The sequence below is a fragment of the Saccostrea cucullata genome, unplaced genomic scaffold (genome assembly GCF_032062105.1).
Source record: "Saccostrea cucullata isolate Sc308-1 unplaced genomic scaffold, CSIRO_AGI_Scuc_v1 ctg1153, whole genome shotgun sequence".
In the NCBI taxonomy this organism is placed as follows: Eukaryota; Metazoa; Mollusca; class Bivalvia; order Ostreida; family Ostreidae; genus Saccostrea; species Saccostrea cuccullata.
In genome coordinates, this window is record NW_026930762.1 from 312294 (window position 1) to 334590 (window position 22297).

Below are 22297 nucleotides of genomic sequence, written 5' to 3' on the forward strand. Positions count from 1 at the left end.
TTATATGGTACTGTATATGAAATGTGTTTTTCAGCAAATACAATCATCTTAAAGTTTAATGCTGAATGATGTTTTCCTTTCCAGTTGTTAAGACATTAATTGTTTACTGAGTTGATAACGGATTTGTCATATATCCAATTTTATAACAAAGAACACACCACAGATGTGCAAGGTCGACATAAAGGGATGCTTACTCCTCCATGGCTCCAGATTTTATCTCTGATGTACGTGTTTGCTCTTCTCTCAGTTGGATTTGTTTCTGTAAATCTTAATTTTATAAACAGATATGATAACACATAAAATAATTACAGATGATTGAAATTAAAATAAGATAAATCAAAAGAATAGTTGTAAAAATGCATTTAAATAATATTTATTTCATTCTTCACATCTCACATCAATTAAAAAGAACTAAAAACAACATTCATCAGGGGGTGACATCAAAGGTTAGGAACAAACGACGATGGTTAATCAAAACTGTGTGTTTTTCTGCATAAGTAATAAAGGTAACATATTTTCCATCATTCCCTCACCAGCCTCCGTCATCGTTAGAAGGGGCAATAACTGCATCAACTGCTGCATCTCTATATTAGAAATAAAATTTGTATAACCTTTAAAACATTATTTTACGTAGAAAACTTTTTTGGATTACAATTCCTTAACATAACACACATAACTATTTATAAAAAAAAAAACTTTTGTAATGCATATGCCAATGAAGATTTACAATAAAATTGTTCTAACAAATATTTGTGTTTGTACACAACCACGTCGTTTGTATGAATATACTGTATTAGAAATTTATAAAACTAGGTCTGTACTTTGTCACAATTCTTACTTTCAGAGAAATGTACATCCTTTTATTAAATTTTCTTAAGGTTTTCTTCGAGACATGATGATTCTAACAGCATCCGTTTACATCCTACTTTGTTTCTGTTGGTCATTTTGTACATACCGTAATTTAATTTTTTACGGTTTGCTTCAGGATGGGTAATTTTTTGCAGTTACATCCCTTTTATCTTCACATATTTCTTTTTATCTATAATCTAGATACAGTTATTTTTAACAGCTGTTTTCTACATTCACCTACCTCTTTCCTGATTGTTTCGTACAACTTGTGGTCTGACAATAACTGGCTGTAGAACCCTCCTTCTCCTTTGATTTCTTTTTCCTAACAAACTGTGGAGATTGACTATACCCTCTGCAATATTTAGAAGGATAATTATTCCATTTATTTCCAAATATTTTATTGCTTATTGAAACCATGCTCAATTATTAATTAGTAAATGGTAAGAGATACATGATCACCAACAGTTCAAGTGAGAAGCTTCAAGAATGGTGCTTAGCAAGCCAGCTGTATAGATTTCTTGAACAAGAGTTATTTCCCTGAATGAAACATACAATGGCGCAATATCAATGATACAGTATTTAATCTTAATTCATATTATTTTTAGAGACATAAATAGAAGTGTATTTCTTCAGAAAGTGAGAATTAACGTTGCATCTGTTGCAAAAAACAAGCACCAGTTTACATGAGTGAAATATTTTTTGTCAAGACCTGTAAAATTATAATCACTCTGATTGATTGATTGATTCATTGTATGTTGCTTTACGTCCATCTCGAGAATTTTTCACTCAAACAGAGACACCGCCACTTGTTGGTGGAGAGCTGCAAATTCTGTGCTAGATTCGGCACTTAAGGCCATTGAGCAGGATTTTTTCGTGCCAGCACCTACTGCGACACGGGACCTCGGTTGATACATTCTCATCCGACGGATCCCATGTCCGAATAATGATAACTAATGAAAGCGCCTTCTTGGTTAAAAATGCATTTGAAACAAACGCTGATGCACGGAAGCACAACGATTATATCAAAATAGTTAAGGGTTCTTGGTGACACCCGAGTCCAAAGCATGTCAAGTGTATGACATGATGGTTTTCCATGGGGAGGGACAAAATGGATGGGGTTTTGCAAATTTCAACCCCAATCTTTTGAAAGATGAACCTAGGTTTACATATAATGCGTATAACATTATACTTCCAGAGTATCATATACAGATATATTAGAGGTGAAAATAACCGATAACTATCATTCTCATCAATCCAGTTAAGGTGATACAAATCCTAAGCTGGACAAATACAAGGATCACTGAAAACATTAGAAAAGAAGTAAGCAACCAAGAAAATAAGGAGATAAAAAAGAAGTTTATTGATTGATTACAAAGAATTCAACATCATAAACGGCATCATGTCTTCAGCTGCATCCATGTCAGTCGCCATCATCCAGGGTAACATTTGATTCATACGTCGTTTCTGAACAAAGCGCGATCCTACAAGACGCAACACTAATTATACAAGGTTCCTATTAAACAGTTTTCACAAAGAACAAGCTTTGTCATTTACGACGGTACAATTTGAACTTAAAGTTAAAGGATTTGTTTATACATGGAAATTCATTGTTACTTTAGTAAATAAAAATAGGCTGTTATTGTTAGTGACTATGTTTATGTTGAATACATGATTGCACAATGTAATATGTAAGTATGTACAAAGTATATATTATAATACATTACAATGTATATTAAACATGTATTGAATTTTATACTCGGTATTATATTTCTGGGTAATACATGTAATAAAAAGCCATGCTTATATAATTTATATATTTACTGTGACAAAAGGTACTCACCTCCTCTTGGGTATATTCGATTAGATACAGAACGGAATGCTGTTATATAATAAAACAATACATATGACTGAGCGCGGTTTTCTCTCTTTTTCCGAATTCGAACAAATATAACATTTAAATCGTATTCGATATCAATGAACGCCTCAAGAGAAATACGAAGTACACACAGTAATATTCTCTTTTCAGAATTTGTTGTCTTACTTTGATGGAGCATTGAAATTAAATATATAGTTTTAGAATATGTACATAATTAACTTTACAGAGAATTTTTGCCTCTCTTAAAATGAAATGGATCGTACATTTTGATATTGATTAAATATAGTTTATGATAAAAAATAAAAATACAAAGTTAATGTGACTCATTATGTGAAATTTATATGCATGGCTAAATTTCCAATTCAGGTATCAATAAAAATATTTCATGACAAAATATTGTTTTAAAAATATATAAATTATTCCATTCATATTATTCAATCAACATAAAACTTGAGTAGAACCAATAATTAAATAATTTAAAATGCTATTGTTTCATACTATTTGATATTACAATAAAACATACGTACCAGAACCGCCTCGAGGAAACCCTCCATTCATGGAGGAGGATCTAGAGAGAGACGACCACAACATGTCTGAAGAGAAACAAGAAATACAGTTTTGAAAGAAAAAGTCTCAAAAATTTCAATTTTACGTAGAAAATGTTGGTTTTTTCATGAAAAAATATTTTCATGGTGTTGAAGTTTGAAAAAACAAACAAATAATAAACTTACTGGAAGGATCTTCAGTCATACTCCTGGAAAAACTTCTGCTTGATCTCGACCCCAGCATATTCCTCGGCCATCCCTCACCTAAAGGCGGGAAAAAGTGTTATAAAGAAACTTTAAGGTAACCAGTTCTCTTTAATTCACGATCATAGGATTGTGGATTTCTAATGTATATTAAAGATGCACATTTTGCATTTCAAAGAATGAAGAATAAAATTCTACATTAATATCTTGAAACAGATTTTTAATGGCACACTTTTTAAACAAGTTATGTCTTTTGTCTTTAATTTGTAAATGATTAAAAATTAAAAACTATCTGATAATATATAATTTGAATGTAAAATCTTTATATGAAAGGTTAATATAGTTTTTCTTCAATGTGCAATTTGAAAATTATATGATAGGTGAAAGTGTACATCTTTTATGCACAAGCAACTGAAATTTCATTCTCTATAAAATTGAATACACGTATCTATAATGTTTCATCTGTGTTTTCTTAGGGTATTTCATCATCTTGTTTATATTTCAAATCGTAATGCGTGTACATGTAGCATAATTTATCTAGTACAATGCATCATGTAGTAAATAATTGATATTCTTACCTAAGGTTTGGGCTCCTACGTGGGAATGTGACGTCACACATGTACAAACCATCAGCGAAATAACGATGACAACTAAAGACTGCATTTCTGAAAGTACAAATAACTTACAACATGTAATATTACGCTTCTTAATTTTAGTAAATAATATTTTAATATGAACTATCAATATTTTATTGCTAATAATGTCTAAACAACACAGTCGAATTTGAAAACATTGTTTCGTTGTTCTACATTATGGTCTGACTCCTGATTGTTTTCCCCTTCAACTGCTTCAACTCTGTTGCTTATGAATGATACATCTGCAAGACTAAGGATTATGTAAAACCCCATGTGATGAGTTACATTTATAAATTGTCATAAGATACATACATGTATCTAAATGAGACACTTCTCGAAAAACTAAGTTTCTTAATCTCCTAAAAGCAAAATTATATTCCTACAGACTTTCTATACTTCTTTGTTCAGACGGTATCTAAATTCTAACAACTAAGTCTACAGGGGGAAAATGGACTTTAAAATTATATCAAAGTTTTTTATGCTATCTTGGGGTAGGTAATCTAGAAAAATTTACTCTTGACGACCCTAAAATTGACATATCTAACTGCTGAGACTTTTATTTATACGATATTTTATTTCAGCCAGACACTTGCTCAAATTCGTCTTGTAATGTTATAAAGCCAGCCAAGCACTTTCTACTTTCTGTTACACCTCAATCAATTTAATATGATCAGATTTATGTACTTACTGTACATCTATGACATATAATCACTCCATAGTTTTAATTTGATTGTCCAAACAAAATAATCAAAGTCTTTATATGAAATTATGCATATGTATAAGCATTTGAATGTAAATCAAAATATGTGTTGATGATATATGAATCATTGTGTAATTTTACACTTTTGTGTAAGCCCAGGAATAGGAACACATGGCCTAAAAATATTAATACATTGAATGAATCATGAATCTTTGAAATCTAAATCTTTTAGTTAGTGTTTAGTCAGAATTATGTAATACTTATTTAATCCTAGCTCGGAGGAGATATAGCATTACATTCATCATTCGTTAATTACGATTTTGAAAAATTAAACTGTTGTTTTAATATATTTAGATATCCATAGCGCTTTTGTTGACGCCGAGGCATTGGCATAAAATGTTCATACAAATCAGTACAGGATCACAAAATGGTGTTTGTGCGTTTAAAATCCATCAGATGCAAAAAAAACCAAAGCAGTCTCCTTTTTTTCCTTTTTCGTAGAGATTGAAAAAAGTGACAATGTCTCTCAGTTTGATAATACTTCATGTTAAGGCCCTTTCCTCACTTGCAATGTGCAAAAAGCTTCAAAATAAAATTGTCCATTCATAAGATAGTAATCAGCAGCTTTGCACTTTTGTTATTTGATTCAGAACATCTGGTGTAAAGTGAAGTCATCTTTGATAATAACGTACCTACTGCTTTCCGTAGGTGTACTATATATTGACGTGAAAATAACTCTGATAAACATTTATAAACACATAAACATAGATCAGTACTTTTGGTATTCTGTTGTTTGATACTATAATTCAATTTGCAATACCTGATTTTAGGTGATTTCGTCTATGATTATAACATACCTTATACTTAGGTTTTCGTTGATGTATTGCATACAGATGTATTGACTTGTAAGTAAATCTTAAAAACTTTATTCCTCTTATAGGAAATAGTCCCCGAAATAGTTTTATTTTTTTACTTTTATGCTAAGACGGATATTATAAATTTTATCCTACCTGTCTGAAATGATTGGTGTTGCTGCAAAATCCTCTGTTTGAATGGGATGAGTAACAGGATGAATTCATATTAAGTAATCTAGACGACATTGCACCTCTCATTTGTAATGTGCACCTTCGAGGGATTGTAAGTCAGTAAAGTCCCTTTAATGTCTACTCAAAGTGCCAAAGTTATTACGCATTGAAGTCACCTTCGACTCGAACCAAAGAAAAAGTCACGTTCTTTTTTGTTTGAAAGTTTGCCTCTTCTTGTTTACTTTTATCTCGTGTATGGTCATCGACCACAATTTTGATATATGATGGTAAAATTGTACAGCCTTTTGGATAGCCTTGGGCTTCAAATCCTGGTAGGTTAAAGCTGTAACTGAGACTTAGATATGGTGAAAAATGAAAAACTTCTATTGGGGTATTTTTCTGAACTCTTCGAACATTGACCATAGTTTCCCATGGTGAAATTACCACTAGAAATCATTTCATGCACGTAATTTGTTATATATCTTCAAATAAGCTACCTTGACTGTTTTCATAGCAAAGAGGCAAAAACACGAGCATCTTTTATTTTCAATAAAGTTTCTTGGCCTTTTCATTTTCATACCTTTATAGATCTAGATTCAACTAACAAAAATTCGTAGTGTGGTCTTAGAAACTGCAATATCGTTTAAATTTTGTTGGTCAAACAGAGATTGATTTCGTTAGTTCAACGAGAGTTAACACAATATTAAATTTTTCATCAAACAGTGTATCTTTGCAAATACAAGGAGAAAAAAATGTTGTATAAATGTTGTGACAGAAAAGTTTAAAAAAAAAATTAATTTCTCTAAAAAGTCATATTACAAATAAGGCTGTGCTATTTTTTCTATTATAATTACTTTCTTATAGCAATCATTATTAGAGTTCAAGTGAATTATCCCTCTGCGCCAAATTTACCCTGTTTGTTAATTCCCAATACTGATTTTCGTCAACAACAATAGCAGTAGATTCACAAGGAAAATAGTTTTAAGTATAAAGTCTTGCTTATTTTTTTGAAAATGAATATTATGTACAATTATAATGTGAAGAAAAATCGATATGGTAAATAGAAAGATTAATATTTTTTATCTCACAATAAAATTAAAAGTATGAGGCGTATATGAAAGTAATATGGACTATGCTACCTACATATATCTTAATAACATTAGGAAAATGAATCTTTGCTTTTTAATAATAAACCAAAATATCACATTGTTTTCCCTGCTTGTAAAAAAAAAACATCCATCTTCAAGAGTTATCTTTCCATTGTCTTTCTTGAAAATATGTTTATTTAAAGTATATTAACTAATCGATTATAAAAATTCTGCATCTGAAATTTCTGACACGATTAAAAGACAGTTTAAAAGAACTGTGTATAAATGTTTTAGGTAATTTAAAACGATTTTAAGTAGTTATGGAAATAATTATAGCAAAAGAAAATAGAAATCAACTCTAAAGAATTGTACAACAGATCAGATTTAAATTAGTTGACAATAAAATAGCCCTCACTAGTTAAACTCTGACAAAAATTCATTGAATCGCCTGGAATAATTTTCTCGGAAGGTTTTCTCTCTTATTGGAGGGATATTACACCTATAGTGCCTTTTTCAGTTTTTTATCAAATATCCCTGCTAAAAAAATACTTGTAAGAGTTTTGTTTCAATTGAAAATGATAAATTGTAAAGAATATAAAACATTGTCGAATTCGTGGAAACAAATTCAATTCGCTATAACCTTGTAAGAAATTGTTCAAAAGAATTCAAACTGTTCTAACACTATTTTATAGTCATTAGAGTTACTTTAAAAACTAACCCGTCAAACGGATGTCCATTTATGTGGAAGTTCTATTTTTTTGTCCTGCCAAAGAGTTACTGATTTTGATTCAACATGTGATCGACTGAATATTTATGAAGTATGGCTTACCTCAGAATTTGTTCCTTTCTGCACAATTTTTATTATATTTCTATGTTTATCTTTTTTTTTCAACAGCGTTATCAGATACAAAATATTACCCTAAGGATCAGATATTGGCCTAGAAGTAGCTTTAAAGAGATTTTGCTTAACTTTTCTCAGTGCAAATTCAAAATAAAAGCTACTATTGACGGTTCTTGTATGTAGTGTAGGTACTGTAACATATATTGCAAGACCCCTTGAATAAATCGAAGACTCCTATAGGTCCCATTTGGAGTCCTACATGTAGCTTCATTTGTTTTTTTTTTCAATAATACGATTACAACTGATCTCTGATTCCAGATTGTATTATGAATCTTCCGTTTGGGTAATACAAATTGCATCCATATTCAGATATTCATCTCCAATTATACATTTTCTTAATATTTTTTTTTAATACATAACATTGGCAAATTGAATGTTTTTTTTATCTTATACCTCAGCAGTCTCGTTTAAAGTTATCATTTCGAAAGTTCTATGGTCGATACAATGACCTTGTCTGCAAATACAATTTATCAATATATAACATTGATCCCACCTCTGATGTTTTTGGAGGTCCGTGTTTGCTCTGTTCCTACTTTGTATTGTTTTATGGACTTTGATATTGAATACTGTTCGTTATCTCCATATCTCTCTGTAAGATTGGATAAACGGTAAAATAGCAGTGATAGATCTCATAAAATCTTCCTGAAATCTTCAAACAATACAAAAACGAATAAAGGCATGAACACGGACCCCTGAAATGCAAGAGGTGGGATCAGGTGCCTAGTGGGAGTGAACATCCCCTATTGACTGGTCACATCCGCTGTAAGATATAGTTCTAATCAAGTAGACTTAATCTTAAAACAATAAATATAACAGGAAAAGTAATTAACGAAAAATTATCAAAATCCCTAGAATAGAAATAATGAGACTCGGCCTCGTTAAGTCAGCCAAAATACAAGTCACTGATAGTATATATTTGCTAATAAGTTCATTATAACGAGATGCAAATAAAAAATGATGTCCATCTGCTTTAAATATTTTTCTAAAATTTATCTTCTTTGTGAGATAGCTAAATAAACTGTTGTTATGATGGCATATTTAGTGACTTAGCAATGTTTTTCACTAAAATTTTGGCTTTTAAAAAAAATATTATGATGCTCACCTCATTGACATTTTGATGTCCCTTCAGATTTCAATCTACCAATTTGACAATTAACAGTTTTTAATAATTCTAAATTTCTTAATCTATCTAGGAATTGCATGGGATGAAAAATGTCTTTCAACTTCGCAAAATTATGTCTTTCATATGGTATCCCAATGTATTTTGTAAAGAAGCTTAGATTTTGTCCTTATTTTCTTTTTCACAAAGGCACTTTTTATACAAGATATCTATCTTTAAAAATATTTATAGTTATTCATAATAAATATAATAGAAATGTAACAAGAAACACTTCTTTTGCTATAAATCTTAAAGTAATTTTGAGATTGATGGCTTTGATATCTCCGAAACTTTATGCTAATTTAGAACATACAGAAGAATCATATGAATTTACAAGTACCTAAAATATTTATCTCCTTCAACTATCACAAACCTCATATAAAATCAGAGAAATGAACTACGAGTTTACAAATTCAAAACAATAAGTTGAAATAATTTTATTTACAGTTTACTAAACAAATTTGCTATAGGTTCCAAAATAATGATGATGTATAATTTTGCAGCTTTTCCCATCAGAATACTAATTAGAAATCTTAATGTTTTTAGAAATACAGCAAATATGACATGGTAAAAGGAACAGAATATTATTCAAGGAAAACATCTAATCATACATTTCAATATTTTCATCGTCAACCTCCATAATTCAGGCAGTAGTATTCAAATATCAACTGCAGATTTTGTTTATGACTCCTAACTTATTCGATAAGATAGTAAATCATCTCAATATGATTGATTTAAAAAAGGCCAATAAGTTGATATTAAAAGTATTTCAACCATTCGAATAAAATGAGCTTAGTTTTTATTCTATGGTCATTATACTGACCTTATATGTAAATTATTTTTTATCATTGGGATATTATCTGTCGGACATGTTTCATAATGCACAACATAATGACAATATGTGCTGAATAAAGATTTCTTTTCTAAAGAGACATAATTTTATGTTTATATAATTGCTTATATTGTAGTAAAGCTGCATATCAAATATATTTCAGCAAAGCAACTCATTATTATGATAATATGACCTAACATTAAACGTTGATATGCTGGAAGTAAATAGGGGTCACCCATGTATTACAATTATAATGTACCCCATGAGAAACATTTAGCTCGATCTCTGAGTAAAAAACAATGTCTAATTGTATTAAGTAGTTTTGTTGTCCTTCAATTTGGAAGACATTTCTGATAAAAAAAGAAAGATCTCTCTTGAAGACAGAGTATGATACAAGAAACATCACAGAAACTAGAGAATATTTGTATTTTTATAATTACTAATACGATAGAAAGCTAATTATTAACAGTGCTGCACCCTCAATATTTAGGCCAGAAAATTAGGATGACCTTTCTTAATTTTTCTTTTTCTGTTTGCTTGTTAATGATTTCTTTATTTTGCAGCTCATTCCTTTCACTGAAGCTGAATTTTTTCTACGAATAGCCGAATGGTCTAGCTATTCCAAGCTTGCTTTTTTATAAAGGAGAATATCCTATTACTGATAGACCGTCCAACGATCACAGATCCGTCCAGCAAAATGATGTCCTCGCAAAATCCGTCATTAATATACATAATGTATGTACTGAAAGGTAAAAGAAAAGCAGGATAAACTTTTGGAGTGAAATAACTTAAATTTTTCATTTGCATTTTTCATTATTCCTAAGGTATAAAATCATCTTTAATGAAAATGTAATGAAATTCCATTTGATTTTGCCTCATAATTCACGAGTTATTGAAATTCATATGAAGGTGAAAATCGAAAAAAAACCTCACTATCGGCATTATCCTTGCGCATTTTCACAGCCTTGATTCTCCTTAGCATGGATTTATGAGAGTGTTTATCCTTCAAAATGGTATATTATTCAACCCTTTCAACAAAGAAGCACTTAGTTTATAGTGACAAGATTGGGCATTTTGAACTTATCATCCACTAAGTCCCTAAGATGATCAATAAAAAATAAGATTGAGTTTACGGAGACTAGTCGAGTGGGTTAATGTGATTGTTTATGAAAAGTCTTGACTCACTCTGGATACAATGGGCCAGGGAACACGCCGAAAAAATACGCAAATGACGTGCATGCACGTGCGCATGCCCCAGTACGAGGAAAACCAACGTAAAGTTGACCAGCTCAAAAACCCAAATCGAGCAATCCGTTTCTTTCAGTTTAAGGGTGAAGGTAATGATTATGATACATGTAGCCTACTGAATAAATACCCCAGTTTTGGGGGTGTTAAGGGTGAAATTAAACAGTTGGAAGGATGAATAAAACGGTCTTAACGTGGCTCTGTTACACGTCAACGTCTTCAGCACGGTCGGAAACTATTCCAGACCCTCTCTGACGACGGCTAAGATGTTCTATGGAGCCAAAAAAATACAAAAAACTGCTCAGTTGCCCCTTGCTGGCTTTGTTCTTACTTAATCATTGTAAAAACCAGACCCCATAGAATTTCCACCAACCGTATCAAGAAATTGTTATCGTTTGTAAATATTGTAAATATTGAAAACCAAGGTGTATAAGTTCATTGAAATGTACAATAAGATGTGTTGACAAACTTGTCGTCATCAGTTTGCACGTGTTTTTGTCTTTTATGCACTTTCCGTACCTGACGTCATATATTTTACGGTTGAGTAGTTCTGAACACCAATTTTAGTGCAGAGTAACAAATTTTCTCATTTGACCAATTTTCGTAATTTCTGTCATGCGGTCAGAAAAATTTCACAAATTATATTACCCTGCCTTTCTTTCCAAATATATGTAAAGAACATCATAAAAAGAATCAAGAATTGAACATATTTTAATGGATATGAACATAGACATTAAATGTTATATAAATAATCGAGAAAAGAAAATGAATATGATATCGTCTTTGTGTCTTTCTGAACTTAGAACTGCATTTAAGTGTAAACACCATCCACTCTTAGAATGTTCTGCACGTTGTCAACACATAAGGCCACTTTTACAAAATTGTTTGTTTGCAGGTGCACTTCTTAAAATCTAATTTTAAGGTAGCGTTTCTCATTTTCAAGAGAAAATAATTAAAGAAAACTAATTATAAAATAAATATTGCCAAATTTAGATAATAAGTGTCTTCAGTTGTAAGCATGTCGGTAAAAGTTAGGAAAACTTTTTATTCGTGAACTGCAAACAAATAATTTTACGTAAAGCAGAAACTCCAGTCAAAATCTAGTTAAACCCTCCCATCAAGAAAGGCAACATCATGGCGTCAGGAATGTCCACCATTTGGTCCATAAAGTACCAGTTCATTGGGTTCCGGAATACGCCATTTCTTCTGCTGGTTCTTCCGAACGTTTGACTTCCGGTTGTTCCAGGGGTAATTGATGTGCTCAGTCCTGGAAGAAAAGGTATTAAATTGGAAGAAATCTTATTAAATATAAGTTGGTTATTTGTATGTAGGTATAACATAATATCTGACATAGATAATATCTTGTTTAACACGAAGTTTGCTAACTCCTCCATGATGCCTTATCCCACCTTAATGTTTTGGAGGTCTTTATTTGCTCTATTCCAATTTTATATTGTTTAATGACAAATAGCATACGGCAGATTTGACCGGACAGCAGGAGAAGCTCACTCCTCCATTGGACCTGATCCCATCTCTGATGTTTCGGAAATCCTTTTTGCTCCATTCAAAACTTTGTATTGTTTTATGGACTTTTGAGATTGAATACTGTCCGTTATCTCCATATAATGCACTAAGCACTTGAATTAATCAAGAATGTGCTCATGTTTTCATCTTTTGATAACCCCCTCTCCTGCATCAAATTCCTTTTAATAAACAACAACGAATGAGTTTAGGTTCTCAGAAGATAAGATAAGGTACCAGAATAACATAAACGAAATAAAAATAATACAGCATTTTGGAATAAATTGTATGGTCAGATCACAATTTTCTAAGTTCATTACTTTATTTTAGTTTTTAAAACAAACAGGGAGCACTTTCCGAAAAAAAGCAATTATTTTATTATATTTATTGATAAGATATTACAAATGCGTTTAATTTTACAGTAGTGCACTTATACAATAATAATAATTTACTTTAGTGGACTAAAGTAATCCGTAGTAATTATATGTTAAGTTTGTTTATCTTTGGAATACAGGACATGATAAATTATTATTTTTAGACAAGTTCTTTAAAGCTTGTTCTATTTAGTCTTATCCCTACATATCAAATTAATTATCCTTGAAGTCTTTGTGACATGCCATAATTGTTTCCATTTTAAAAGTTAATTAATGTAGACATTTATTCATTTCTTACCTTTTGAAGCTATCGTGTTTTCAGCAGTTCCTTAATGAAAGAGAAGAGATTAATTAATTATGAAATTTGTCATTTTTTAAAAAAATGTAGCGGTAGAAAAAGTAAACATGCGCAAAGAATTTGTGTTATAAGATAAATAAGACAAAATAAGTCATGAAACAGTAATTAAAATATTCAAGTACATTATCACTAAATTAATCATAATCAGAAAACATGTTATAATATTGCTGCAATTAATCAAATGTCCAAAATAAACACAACATAATTTGCAAGAAATAAATATTACACATTTCATATGTCAAAACTTTCAAGAAGATTTTAAACGCCCTTTTCGAGTGTGTCGTTTTAAAAAGAAAGAAGACAGTTGTCGAGTGGTGAAAATATATTGTTATGCTAATTTTTTTGGTGATTTCCTAGAACGAACTTTTAAATTATTTATGTTTTTTCCAAACTTGTTTCCCGAGTCTCTTCTTTATTTCAGTGGCTTCAGGGCAGATAAAAAAAAGGGGGGAGAGATATAAACATGGACAATGTCCGAAGTATAAATCCTACGTTCTAATTAATATATATAGTGGATGATTAATTATTCTCCTGATGTGTCCTGGTGCAATCATTAATAATATCCCACACTACTTTTATTCCGCTTCTTATATATCATTACATTTAAATTAAACCTGGTTTAGTCCCTCCCTACTGTTTCCCTACAGATTTCAAAACGTGGTTTGCATTTATTGCTTACAAACATTTCAGTTTTACCTTTAAAGGAGATTCTAAAAAGAAAACAAAATCATATTTCTTACCTGGTTGTTGATTGGCTTGATCAAGTAGTCTTTTCATTGCTAAAAAATAAAATCATTAATTATTACGATGGTCATCACTGTGATTTATTGTCATGTATATTGAAAGGTACGCCTCTATAAACCGTAATTTTGTTTTAGAATTGTATTGTGGAAATCATTCTTTTTTAATATCAAGTATAAAATCCAATAAATTGTAATAATCATTAATCAAATAAAAGACAAAATATATTTTATTAATACAAAGGCAAAAATAGAATTTTGTAATATTTCATAAAAATGAAAATCACTGGAATCTATTTGACTACAATGTAGTTAAATCTATCGTATTTTTATCTTCAGCTAACACGAAAAACAATTTACTTTAGGCAAAGACGTTCTTGTTGAAACAAGTATAAACAGGATAGATGCAGTTCTTTTTTTTTAGAACCAACAGACTTGATAGCCTTAACCACTGCTCATGGTGGTTAATCAGGCACGTAGAATTTAAAAGGGGGAACAGGGCTGCTACATGTACCCCCTTTTCCCAAACTTAATATTTTCCTGGTTGGTTGCAACACCCCCTCCCCCAATGAAAAAATATTACCTCTAAATCAGAGTATTCTAATGAAAAGATAGAAAAATTTGGCTGTGAAAATAGCGAAAAAGGATTTTTCAATTTTGAGATTTTTTTTTAGTTTCTCAAACCATTTTGTACACTAGGTAACGACAATATTTCTGTTCCTCCAATATCGATGCTACGTACATCATTATCATTATACATTGTATATATTCTTTTAAAATTAACATATAGATCCTTTAAAGCGCTTCAAAATGAGATTTACCTAGAAAACTAAATAAGTTGTCCTGTGCTGCTGCCAGTCCTAAACAACATAACGTCACAAGCAGGAAGGAGTTCATGATGCTTCTGGTACTTTTTTTGCTTCAAATTTCCAAATTCTGAAATGAAATTGTGCTCTTAAATGATAAACATCTTTTTAATACCTGGAACATATATATATTTGGTACATTGAATACATTTGAATATTAGATTTATACACACACCAAATACTAAATAATCCGTAAATATCCTTACATTCATTCCTAAAATTTCCTATCAAAATCTAATGTTTACCCTATTTCTAACTGTTGATTACAAATTGTGTCATTTTATCATTTAGCTTTTTTTAAAATACAGTTCTGGGGTAATTTTTTATTTTCCAAAAGCAGTAAATTTAAAATTACAGCAAAAACGTTCAGAAAAATCTAGCATAGTAAGCAGGGATTTCGAAATGATTCATTCCAGAAAATAGTCGAAGCATCAAGAATAAAATTATTCCAAAAATGATATATTACTGCTATACAATTGAAATGTAAAAACTGGAATCTTCGTTTGCTATCATTTTCATCAGTGAACAGAAATATATCTATTGCAGGTTGATGAATCTAACATGTTTATATCGAACACGTGGTTGGTATTTATAGGGTGTAAGAAGTAACGCGTAGTAATACTTGTTAAACAGGTTAAACAGGTTATGTAGAGCATGACTGGCATGCTGTGCTCTGTGATTTTATAGTCATTCGAGCTCAAGACTTTGCGCTTTTCACACGCTTTACGCCCGCCCACCCTGCCTCCTTTTTTACATAATTATTATTTAGTTAAGCGGGTATTAGTATGTTTATACTATTATAACAATGAATATGTTTAATAATTGAAATGTCTTTATGTTGTACATCTACGTAATCGAGTTATATTCAGGAAAGCGAGGCAGATATTCGCGTGTTCTATGTAATTTATATGTTAATAAATGCGCAAGTCTTGGAGCATTTACCCATAATCAGTGTTGTTATGATTTTGAATAAGGCTGGTAAATATTCGTTCGTTTGAGATTGTTCGAATAAGAATATAATCATGATAGCACAATTGTGAAGAAAATGTAGCATTGACAATTTAAAGAAGCTTATAGAAGTATAAAATTTGAATTCTTATTTGAAGAAAACATTTTGATAAAGCATTACTGAATAATAATAGGTTTGCTTTAAAATTAAAAAATCGTTAGACAAATGGAAGATTAATTCAGAAGTCAATTTAGCAAAAAAAGAAATTTCGGCAGTTTAACACTTTTGTTTAACGTCAATGCTTTTGTAAATATATTATAGAAAAAACAGACGGTAGTCAATGACAATCGATCAATACAAATAGTAAGCCAAGACGTCCAGGTGACATTGAGAAGCAAGTATCCCTGTAAACCCGTCACAAACACATTTTTTAATGAATCTGTATGAAATTCTTTCTTACACTTTATACATGTATGTGCGTATTATTCTCTTTAACAAATCTATAAAAACAGTGTCATTTCATTATATTACATTTATATAAATATATATATGCATATTCCTACTTGGCACCTAATCCCACCACTGGAGTATCAAGTGTGCATTTATGTACTTCTCACAGAGTTTTTTGTTTGTTTGTAGATTCTTAGAGATCAATCACTGTTCGCTTTCGTAAGTTTTAATTTATTTTTAATCATTCACAAAAATGCTCTTGATACATTATGTCACATATATTACTTTTTCATAAAAAATAAGAATAAGCAACAAAGTTTTTGGGAGTAAAGTATAATAGAAGATGAATATTAGGCATAGTTAATTAATGACATAAATAATGATAAAATTCGGCGAGATTAAAAAATTCATATGAAATTTTTTTCCCTGTTTTGTGAAAAAAGAATACCGACGACAAGCAGGTTTATGTGATTTTGGAAATATAGTCGAATTATATCTAAGTCTAGCTTTGAAAATATTAATGCAAAATAAAATATCAAGCAGAAATTTTAAATTAGAATAACACATCCATTTCAATGAGTGCGACGTAGTTTTGAAAATTTAAAGATAGGGGATATTCAAATTAAAAACTAAAAAAAATGAAGAGAACTCTGTAACGAAAGTTACGATGATGAGACATGATGTAATTTTTAAAACAAGTAGAAATATAATGAGATACATCACCTTTCTTAGATGCCTTGATTATCAACTAAACGTGTTGTTAATTAAATAACCTTTTTATACTGTGACGGGGGGCTACCGAATCTTGTGTATCTTAGAGAGCATGCCAAAAAAGGCGGAGGATTTATCTAAACTAAGGGAATGCTTTTTTTTTTAAAGTTAACAGATGTTTTCTGTACGGGACACTAGGTCATTGGTGATTCACGGTCCAATCTGATTAATGATCGAGCGAGGATGTGCCCTGGTTATCACCTGGCAAAACTTCAGCAGCCGTAGGACATGATGTGTAGTAACCCACAAAAAATAATTTTTCATTTTTAATGTGTAAAGCTTTCACTTTAACGTCTTTGAAGTCTCAACTACTGATTATTTATCTACATTTTATTCACTGTTAGTGTCAAGGTTCAGGCATGGATATATAGAGGGGTTGGATTTTCTTTTCATAAAACATTATAATTCTTAACCGAGATATGTACAATTCTTTTTATGGTATTGTAAAGGTAAAACATAAATCTGAATGAAACACATCGTAGTTAACCTTAGCAAACGGTACACCTTGGCCTTTTAAATAATATAAGCTTTTTTCTCTTATAAAAAGCCTCATAAAATAACAAATTTTATAATACAGAACTGCAAAACATATGATATACGGTGGTTGATATACGATTTTTCCTGCAATTTTAACAATAAATGCTTTGACGCAAGAACAATCTCTCCTTTTAGTTTAAATATGGTTTATGGAAACATAAGGAGATAACGAACAATATTCAAAATCAAGACTCCTTAAAACAGTACAAAAATAGGAGTAAAGCAAACAAGAACCTCCAAGACATTAGAGGTGAGATCAGGTGCCATGGAGGAGTGAGCATCCCCTGCTGACCGGTCACACTCGCCTTGTGCTCCTTGTCATGATTGGAAAAAACGGAAAAAAAATCCGTCGTTGATTCATTGTATAAATAGTGGACTAACAATCAGCATGAAAAACGTCAGTCAGCATTAGATTCAATAATAAATTAGTAATTTTATTTTGCATTTTATAAAACAATTTAGAGAACTGATGATATTATGTTAACAAAATGTATAAGAAAAAAATTTAATTTTCTATATATCCTCAACTATATATGTTGATATTGCAAACAAATGATAGTTGCTGCATTAAATTTTTATCCTATCACATGCATAATCTTGTTTTCTTTTATATACACGTAATACTAAAACATTGCATCTAGTTATTGTGATGAAAGTGTAAGACGTATGTTCTCCATCCCTGATACACGTCACACACACTGAGTAACCGAACGTTAAACTTTAACAATTACTCAAAACCCATAGTTTGCTGAAATAAATGTAATTTATTCGAGCATTGCACGTATAGACTACAATGATTAACTAACTTGTTTACTTGGGATTCATTCGTTTTCAGTCTTTCATCCTCCACTTCTTAGCAGAGTGCACCATCTTACGTTTTTGTGTACGTGTGAAAGAGAAAGTACGTTTTCCATACCTTATACATATACTCAGTAAGAAACAAACGTGTTAATACCAATGAATATTATCGTCTTAATCTGTTAATCACATATTCAAATGACGAAAAATATTCCGGCCAATTATCTTATTAAGGCCCAATTATATGTACATGTAGTGTTTAAAGAAATAATTCTTTGCTTAGATACAAAAACTTCAGCGTTAAGTTATTGTGACCTTTAGAACGTGTATTGAGTTAAAGATATAACAAAACATTCTAAAATCATAAATTTGTACTTTCTATTGTCGTTATCATGACCTTGGAAACAAAATTAATCTATCATTATGTCTTTTCTTGACCCAAACTGGCAGAGATCTGTTTCAATACTAAAAACGACAGAGTTTTACGTTAACGTGACTGGTTAACAGGGGATGCTTACTCCTTCTAAGCACCTGATCTCACCTCTGGTTTTTCCCGAGATCCGTGTTTTATTCACAATTTACAGATTTGTAATTTTTATAGATGTTTTTGAGATAGATCACTGTGCATTATCGTAACCCTTTTTTCAATAATCACCGAGCATGATTCCCTGATATACTGTAACGAAAAAAGAAACCCAACATCCTATTTTGGGGGGAAATAATATATAAAGGATATAATTTTGTATCAAAAAAAGTATGGTTATTTTCAACTTAATGTAAATGTTGGTAATTTAACGGTTGAATGATTTTCAAACCATTCTCGGAAGTTAAGTTTTACTTAACAGAAAACAAAAATTGCATGTTCAAACCGTATAGACTGAGACTGAATGTCACAGTCAGTGCTGTTAGTCCATCCTCTTCTATAATGATAGAGGTACCCTTTTTAGCCTTGAGTCTACTCTGTTCTGTTTTTGCCAAAAAGATAACATAACACAGAGTTTGTAGAAAAAGAACATTTATAATCAAAGATGTCTACCGTTATGCCCCCCCCTTTGTTTGTGTAATGTCCCCTTTTCAGTAAGGAGCGATATAAATATTTGAAGATAGATTTGTCGACAAAGAACATTTATTATCAAAGATGTCGACAAAGAACATTTATAATCAAAGATGTCTAAAAAGTTTCCAATCTTAAAAATATACATATGATACTCGTAAAATATCAAAATCACTAAATAGGACAATAAATCTCATGTAAAACACTATCTCATTATATGAACACAAAGATAAATGTGCCTAAGATTTACATAGAATAAATAGAAAGAAAAAAAAATGTACAATATGTTTTGCCCATTGGACTAGTTGTGACTAAAAAGAAAAAAAAATCACTCACTAATGAACGGCCTTATTTGCAAAGCATAGGTTAAGACTTGCAGCAATGACAGCAATTGATGTCGTACGTCGCAATATTATTTAGTTAAAGTACTTAGGTTCCATTTAATTAGAAGTACGTTTGTAACTAAAATGACACACTATATAAGCCTAAACTAATTTGTACATACAATATTTTTCTAACTTAAAATATATAAAGATAACATAACACAGAGCTTGTCGAAAAAGAGCATTTATTATTAAAACTTTTTCAGAATGAAAACCCTCGATAAAATTATAAAGTGTGAGGCATGATCTACTTTACATTTCTTTATGAGTTTTATTTTTTATCCTGAAGTCAACCCTGAATTTTCAAAGGAAATGTTATTTACACTCATTATGCAAAATGAATATCGCAAAATTCCATAATATTTTTGATAAATGAATTTGCTCTTTATATTTATCATTGAGAGGTACCTAAATGACCAAAGGTGACTAAGTTCTCACGAAGAGGTGAGCAGTATTGAGATTCATCATTCCTCTGACCTCATATAAACAATTTACTCAAAACAAAAACATCTAATTGATGCAAACATTATCACCATACCCTAGGGGATATTACATAGAGAATAATACATATCCTTTTTCCACATCACATCCTGTATCAGCCCGAGACACCAATATCAGTCAGAGGGCAAGATGTGTTGTGCAAAAGAGTATGTTTTATAATTTTTATTACACTTTATCATTCAGTCAAATGCTGTCTGATGTTTTTCATACTAATTGTTAGTCCATTATTTATACACAAAATGGACGACGGATTTCTCCGTAATTTCTCGATCATGACAAGGAGCATATGGCGGGTGTGACTGCTCACTCCTCCATGGCACCTGATCCCACCTCTGATACTTTGGAGGTCCGTGTTTGCTCTGCTCCTGTTTTGTATTGTTTAATGGACTTTTGATCTTGAATACTATCTCTGTATGTTTCATTAGTAATAAAATACAGTACACATCAACTCGAGAAAATTAAAAAAAATAACCATGCACGAACTTCTGACATGTACATGACTTATTGTCTCACCTGGTTTGGAATATGTTTTTGCTTCTTTTCAAAAATGTGCCCAATAAGTAGTTTGAAATCATTTTTGTGAATTAGTTGATCCTTACAATCAAAAAGTTAAAATTAAGAGAATGCCCCCCCTCCCCTAAAAAAATTGTATGATTACAAATACTGTTTCTCAGATTTAATTTACTAGGGGTGTGAAATAAGCCTGCAGGCCTGATAACGGCTATTGTGACATCAGACATATCCCATATTCTGTAATTATTACTAGGTATTGAATAAAAAAAAATATGTCATAAAATAATACTGTTTAGAGTTACCACTTTGAATGAATACACGTTCCAAACACTTTTTTTGTTTACTGCGTCTTCGCTCAAAGAATATTTTTATCCTATTCACCCTGTGTTGGTTTAGCGCATAGAAATTTAACTGATCCCATCACTCTCAAGTTTGAAATTTACGATTGTAAAAAATATCACAAAATCTAATAGGGAAGGAAATGGACAATTGGACTTTCACGATTTTTTTTATTCCTAAACATAATTTAATTACAACCTTTCTTAAGAGTACCTGTTCCCTACTAGAATGATATAAAAGAACTTTTTTTAAATTAAGAAAGTGTATAAAATCTTAGAATTGTTTTAGAATGAAATTTAATGTATACTATTGACATTAAAAAATCTAAAGCATTAATAGAATTATAAATGAAGAAACATCTTTTCTACAGGTCATGAAAGGTTTCGAATTTTCATCCAAAGGAATATTAAACATTCACTTTTTTTTTTTTTTGCACTGCAGGTAAACTTGTACTGTTAACGTTAAAGGATCGTGAAACTGAATGTATATCAATGTTATTACATCTTCATGCATTTAAAAGTTTCAGATGAGAGTATGAATTGTATAAATGTTTGTTAAGGTTCTCGGGACACATATGGCGCATAACGTATTTACAGTGTCTGTTAATTAAGATAAAAATATATATAAAACATAGATGTAGAAAGAAACGTTTTTTAAATACATCCGTTTTAATTCTCCATTACATGTAAACTGTTATGATATATACGAGGGGTGATCAAAAAGTTCGCAAACTAATTGAATAGCTTCCATGAAAGAAACAACATTTGGTTTCAATGTTGATTATATTTTAAATTAATCCTCTCCGATTTTAATGCACAGCAACCACCGCTTTGCGCATGCGCAAACCACGTGATATTGGCGGTCACGTGACCCCCTCCGTAGCGTTCTGTCACAAAAGTTGAAAGATTTTACTGAGTCTTATATTTCTTTCCATGTGAGTTAATTTTTATGACAAGAACAGTTCATTTGTCAGAAATGGTCAAATCTCGGCAACAGAATGGGTGGATAAGAATATCATTTCCAAAAATAAGCATGGCGACCTTTAAAACACAAATCTTGTGTCTCGGGAGAGATTTATATTCAA

At 30.8% G+C, this 22297-nt stretch overlaps 2 protein-coding genes across 2 annotated transcripts; both read right to left on the minus strand.

The window, feature by feature from the left end:
* Positions 1-363: 363 nt before the first annotated feature.
* On the minus strand, positions 364-5850 carry LOC134230004 (uncharacterized). The gene is made up of 6 exons (XM_062711777.1): positions 5820-5850; positions 4053-4139; positions 3457-3534; positions 3253-3318; positions 1091-1201; positions 364-584 (listed from the first exon to the last, which is right to left on the minus strand). The coding sequence occupies exons 2-6, from the start codon at positions 4135-4137 to the stop codon at positions 472-474; spliced, it is 453 nt and encodes a 150-aa protein (XP_062567761.1). The 5' UTR covers positions 4138-4139; positions 5820-5850; the 3' UTR covers positions 364-471.
* A 5904-nt stretch (positions 5851-11754) lies between these two features.
* LOC134230005 (uncharacterized) lies at positions 11755-14986 on the minus strand. The gene is made up of 4 exons (XM_062711778.1): positions 14874-14986; positions 14053-14091; positions 13253-13282; positions 11755-12326 (listed from the first exon to the last, which is right to left on the minus strand). Exons 1-4 carry the CDS (start codon positions 14947-14949, stop codon positions 12160-12162), a joined length of 312 nt encoding a protein of 103 aa, XP_062567762.1. The 5' UTR covers positions 14950-14986; the 3' UTR covers positions 11755-12159.
* Between the last annotated feature and the right edge of the window lie 7311 nt (positions 14987-22297).

Bases quoted from the DNA above. Each gene is read 5' to 3' on its own strand.
- LOC134230004 (XM_062711777.1), bottom strand. From the start codon at position 4,137: ATGCAGTCTTTAGTTGTCATCGTTATTTCGCTGATGGTTTGTACATGT. The intron at 3,319-3,456 runs GTAAGTTTATTA...GTTTCTCTTCAG, and splicing joins TATGACTGAAGATCCTTCCA to ACATGTTGTGGTCGTCTCTC. The intron at 1,202-3,252 runs GTACGTATGTTT...TAAATATTGCAG, and splicing joins GTTTCCTCGAGGCGGTTCTG to AGGGTATAGTCAATCTCCAC.
- LOC134230005 (XM_062711778.1), bottom strand. From the start codon at position 14,949: ATGAACTCCTTCCTGCTTGTGACGTTATGTTGTTTAGGACTGGCAGCA. The intron at 13,283-14,052 runs GTAAGAAATATG...TCTTTCATTAAG, and splicing joins TCAAGCCAATCAACAACCAG to GAACTGCTGAAAACACGATA. The intron at 12,327-13,252 runs GTAAGAAATGAA...CTTTTCTTCCAG, and splicing joins AAACACGATAGCTTCAAAAG to GACTGAGCACATCAATTACC.